Below are 5894 nucleotides of genomic sequence, written 5' to 3'. Positions count from 1 at the left end.
AGGCAATAAAAAGAAAAGACCCCCACCCTCCGCACACCTTGTGCTGCCATCCCAGTGTTACCAAATCAGGTCTGGATGCTTGCTGCTCAGAAATCAATACTCAAGAGAGACAAATGTTGGTAGAAAGGAAAGTTGCTTTTAATCAGAATGCTGGGGAGATGGTGGACTCCCCAAAAACCACCTCCCAAGATTCTGCTCAGCCATGAGAAGTTCTTAAAGGGAAAAGGTAAGTAATCTCAGTTAATCCTTGAGACAGGAGGTCAGAGGCATCGCCATCCCCCACTGAATGCAGGCTTATCATGCAGGCTTGTTGACTTCTTATGATCTTTCTTTCAATACTGTCTTGTTCACACAGTTCGTTCTCGCAAGATTACTGAAGGGGAAGCTAGGGAAGAGATCGGGTCATGTGTTAATTACTTATTCATTTCTACTTCTTTGATCTATGGAAAGAACCAACAGATTAGGCAAGGTATTATGTGATCAATAGGGCCAGAGATAAGTAGAGCATGGGGGCACCTGGTTTAAGGTTAGTGACAAGACAAAAGCGGCCTCTGGCAGAGAGCTCTTTCCGGCAAAGAGCTTTTTCCTGCCAAAAGCTGCTTACAAATCCCCACTTGTCAGAACATCATTCCATTTTTATTGGATTATGGTCGAAGGTCTGTCTTCTGTAACTTCATGCTGACATAGGGCACCATATACTTAGAGTGGAAGATGTCGACACGGGTCTGTAGTATGTCTTTACTGACAATTGTAGTTGACCATTTACATATACGGGCAGAACAAGTTACGATTATTTTGATGCCCACAAAGATACAGATTATTATGAGCAACACTGTTAATCCCGTTCTCTTAAGGCCAAGTTCTTGAAATTGTGCTAGCCATAGATCTAGTACTTTTTTGTAAATAAGAGGCAGGGGATATGGAGGGGCCTTTGTCCTTGGCAGGGGGATAGGGGTGGGTGCAGGGTTCTGCTCAGTTCCACCAGTGTGTGCTGTGCACCGGCAGGAGCTAGGTTTGAGGCAACTAGGCTGCGCCTGAGGTTCTGGGCAAGCAGACAGGGCCATGGCCTTGCTGGCTCCAAAAGGGGCACAGAGACCTAGACACAGGAAGGGAGAATGCATGAGGCAGTGGAGACAGAGATTGGAGTTATGCAGCTGTAAGCCAAGGAACACCAAGGATGGAGAGCCACCACCAGAAGCTGAGAGAAAGGCATGGAAGAGATTCTCCCCGTGAGCCTTCAGAGACTGCATGGCCCTGCTGACATCTTGATTTCAGACTTCTAATCACCAGAACTGGAAGAATAATTCCTATTATTTTAACCCACCCAGTTCGTGGTACTTTGTTACTGCAGCCCTGGAAAACGAATATACAGACCTTCAAAAGTGGCCCTGAGACAACTGACTTTTCCATTTGCAAAAAAAAAGAAAGTAGATCACTAATTTATACCATTAAAAAAAAAATTCCAGGGTTTCCCTGGTGACGCAATGGTTGAGAGTCCACCTGCCGATGCAGGGGACATGGGTTCGTGCCCCGATTCGGGAAGATCCCACATGCCGCGGAGCGGCTGGGCCCGTAAGCCATGGCCGATGAGCCTGCGTGTCCGGAGCCTGTGCTCTGCAACGGGAGAGGTCACAACAGTGAGAGGCCCGCATACCGCCAAAAAAAAAAAAAAATCCAGACAGATTTAAAAATATAAACATGAAAAGCAAAACTTCAGTCTTTTGGAAGAATATCTTTGCAACCTCAGTCTAGAAAAGAATTTCTAGACCTAAGAAAGATTGTTATATTTGCATCAAAACTTAAAACTTCTATACAGTATAATATAGCATAAATAAAATTAAAAGATAAGCCACAGTCTAGGAGAAAGTATTTGTAACTTAATGTAGTCAACAAATAAATATACAAGTTATAAAAACAAATCCTGGAAATGAAAGAACAGATGATCCAATTAAATACATATATCTCTCCAAGCTCATGGTATTGTTGCCTGTATTTCAATTATCTGAATGCTGCAGCATATGTTATTTTTCTATCTCTAAAATATAGAGACTCTTTTGAAAAACATAATTATAATACCGGAGAAACTAATAACCCCTGAATATCATGAAATATCTGTGGTCATAGATAACACAGTCAACAGATGCCAGAGCCAATGGTGGATACATAAACCTACACATGTGATAAAATTGCACAGAACTAAATATACCTACACATAAATGAGTACAAATAAAATTGAGAAATTCTGAACTAATTGGTGGATTATATCAATAATGTCATTATCCTGGCTGATATTTGTACTGTATTTTTACAAGATGTTACCATTGGGGGAAACAGGGTACAGGGTACATGAGGTCTCTCTGTATTACTTCTTACCACTGCATCTTACAATTTACAATTATCTCAATAAAAATTTCAATTAAAACAAAAAATTACATAGGTATTAAGTATGGGACAACTTATACACTTCATATTCATATTAAAATTATGAAATAAAAACTTTATGAGTTATTAAGCAAATATACATATACTTCCTACAATGCTGCATTCCAATAAGCAAACCTATCATGAAAAGTTTCTCTACATAGCATACTTATACATATTCTGCAAAAGGCCTCCTTTTTAAACTTTTTTTGACACTGTAACATCTTCAAAATATTAATAAAGTTATCAAATATTATTTGTTACTCAATGAAATGTCACTTCTAGGCAAAAGGTTTCTCATATATACTGGGTCCCCCACCTCAGTCCCAGGTTGTTTCTGCTATGCAATGAGTCCAACAAGAGGGTGAAGGTTTCAGGATGTTGACAGGGGTTTCTTCTTAGTGCTGTTTCTCTGCTGTTTACTGAAATCGAGATGCTGGTGAAAGGTTCCATTACACCTGTACTGTTTCTCCCTAGTGTGTTCTCTGATGTGTTGTGAGGAATGACTCTGGTAGAAGGTTTTCCCACATTGGTTACATTCATAGGGTTTCTCCCCTGTGTGGGTTCTCTGATGTACTGTGAGGGATGATTTATGGTAGAAAGTTTTCCCACACTCATTACATTTATAAGGCTTCTCTCCTGTGTGTGTTCTCTGATGTTCCCTCAGTTTCAACTTCACAGAGAAGGATTTTCCACATTTGTGACATCCATAGGGTTTCTCTCCTGTGTGAGTCCTCTGATGATTAATGAAGTTTGACTTCTGGGAGAAATTCCTTACATTCATAGGGTTTCTCCCCGGTATGTATTCCCTTAGGTACTGTGAGAGCTGACCTATCACTGAAGGCTTTCTGACATTCATTACACTCATAGGGTTTCTCCCCTCTGTGTGTTCGCTGATGTACATGGAGATTTGACTTCTCACAGAAATTTTTTCCACATTCATTACATTCACAGGGTTTCTCCCCTGTGTGTGTTCTCTGATGTACTGCGAGGCCTGACCTATACCCAAAGGTTTTCCCACATTTGGTGCATTCATAGCATTTCTCCCCTCTGTGTACCCTCTGATGTAGGATGAGAGATGACTTATGGCTGAAGGTTTTGCCACATTCACTACATTCATAGAGTTTTTCTCTTACATCTGTTTTCTGATATGTAGGAAGCTTTGGCTTCTTGTAAAATGCAGTAGCACACTGATTAATTTTATAGACTTCTTTCCCTATATGTGTTTCTTGATGCTGCAAGAAATTTGGGTTCTTGCAGAATACTTCCCAATCTTCATAACAGTTAAAGGTTTTCTCTCCTTTATAAATTCGCTGAAGGAGTGACTTCTTTCTGAAACTATTCACTTTCAATACACTCACAGTATCTCTTCCCCATGATAACTCCATAGTGCTTATTTAAAGTTGACTTCTCACCAACAGACCACCTCCCACAATCATTCAATTCATAGTGATTCTCCCTTGTATGAGTTCCCTGATGAATGTTGGTCTATCAGAAAAGGCTTTGACATGTTCATTACCTCCATAGGGCTTCTCCCATAAGCTTGCTCTCTTATGGGTAATGAAAGTTGCCCCCTCATTGAAGGCTTTCCCACATTCACTATATTCAGAAGAAAGCTTCAGAGTTTGAGTATCTTGATGCTGAAATATGTCCTTATTTTGACTAATGGCTTTTCCAGTTCTATCATATTCTAAAGATTTCTCTCTAGAATGACCTGTGCTTTGTACAGAGGAGTAATTTCCCATGTGTATTAAACTCATAAGGCTGCCTTACAAAGGAGTGTCTATTACTAATGATTAGTTCTGAAAGAGAATCCAAATTCATTCCATATGAGTCATATTTACCAGGTATTTTTCTTGATAAAATAGAGTTTGTACCCAGAGAAAATGCTTTTCCTAATACACTATTTCTCTCTTTAGTCAGTGTTTTGTTGTTGACAAAATCAACTTTCCACCAATGCTGGTCTTCCTTTTCCTGGTTCTTCTCCATCAGGTCAACTATGCAGAAGTATAGAAATGAAAATAATTTGCCATAGTTTATACATGTTAATATATTTCTTATGAAGAGAAGACATATTCATATGTCTTATTCTAGCCCAGTCATTTGCTATGAAAGTAATCTCAAGGGCATACTGCCTTGCTCCTCTAGGTTTGAAAAATAAATAAATAACTTGCAGTAGTGAAAAATGGGGAATCTGGCGACAAAATGCAATAATTTGACACTTCAAAAAGGTTTAGTGTGGTGATCATTTTGCAATATATACAAATATCAAATCATTACATTGTACACCTGACACTAAAATGTTGTATGCCAATTATACCTGAATTTAACTGTGACATTCAAAAATAGAGAATTCGAAATAAACACAAACAATAAATTTAAAATGTTTGAATGACTGCTTAATCTTGGGGTGGGGAACTTACAGGTAATAGAATCAGCCTAACAACTCAACAAATATTAAGTAGAATCACAAGGAAAATTAATAGACAATGATGGTAAGGGGAGATATCAAGGAACAATTAGACTCGGAACAATTAAATCAGGGCCTAGTCGTTATCAAAGCAAGAGCCTCACTAATGTACATGCTTACAACCTCATCCTCCTCTTTTCTATTCCACATAACACCACCAAATTAAATTTCAGAAAGTACTCATTTTCATTAAGGAAAACTATTGCCTAGGCTATATTTGCATTCTCATGGGGATTCACAATGAATAGTAGTGCCTAAATGAAGTATACATTCAGGCTATTCTTACAACAGGATCAGAGGCACATCTTTATTCATCTAGCATATCATCTAAAACTTACAGTCTGGGGACTTCCCTGGTGGTGCAGTGGCTAAGAATCTGCCTGCCAATGCAGGGGACACAGGTTTGAGCCCTGGTCCAGGAAGATCCCACATGCTGCGGAGCAACTAAGCCTGTGCGCCACAACTACTGAGCCTACGCTCTAGAGCCTGCAAGCCACAACTACTGAAGCCCACGTGCCTAGAGCCTGTGCTCCGCAACAAGAGAAGCCACCGCAATGAGAAGGCCGTGTGCCACAACCAAGAGTAACCCCCACTCGCCACATCTAGAGAAAGCCTGTGTGCAGCAACAAAGACCCAATGCAGCCAAAAATAAATTAAATAAATAAATAAAATTTATTAAAAAAAAACTTACAGTCTGAATTTCACTTATACAATCAATTATCCACCGTTATTAGGGTCTAGAGTACTTTTCCCTATCTCTTTACACTCATCTTCTGATTTGTCTAATAATTGTGGAAAGTATCCTTATGTCAATTTTCTGCCCTTTGCAATTAAAGGCAGAAAATAAAAATTCTAAATTCTCAACTATATTCAATGAAATCTAAAGAAAGAAAGAACAAATAAGGGGGACTTCCCTGGCAGTGCAGCGGTTAAGAATCCACCTGTCAATGCAGGGGACATGGGTTCAATCCCTGGTCCAGGAAGATTCCACGTGCCATGGAGC

General features: G+C 39.5%; 1 protein-coding gene across 1 annotated transcript; it reads right to left on the bottom strand.

Moving 5' to 3' along the window:
- Nucleotides 1-2619: 2619 nt before the first annotated feature.
- On the bottom strand, nucleotides 2620-4654 carry LOC132439852 (zinc finger protein 300-like). The gene is given in 2 exon segments (XM_069541535.1): nucleotides 2620-3191; nucleotides 3193-4654. Coding segments are annotated over 2 exon segments (1014 nt in total). The 5' UTR covers nucleotides 3810-4654; the 3' UTR covers nucleotides 2620-2794.
- Nucleotides 4655-5894: the final 1240 nt, after the last annotated feature.

Source organism: Delphinus delphis, chromosome 16 (genome assembly GCF_949987515.2).
Source record: "Delphinus delphis chromosome 16, mDelDel1.2, whole genome shotgun sequence".
Classification (NCBI taxonomy): Eukaryota; Metazoa; Chordata; class Mammalia; order Artiodactyla; family Delphinidae; genus Delphinus; species Delphinus delphis.
The sequence above is the reverse complement of the archived record's forward strand: the minus strand, read 5'-3'. Positions and strand labels throughout refer to the sequence as shown.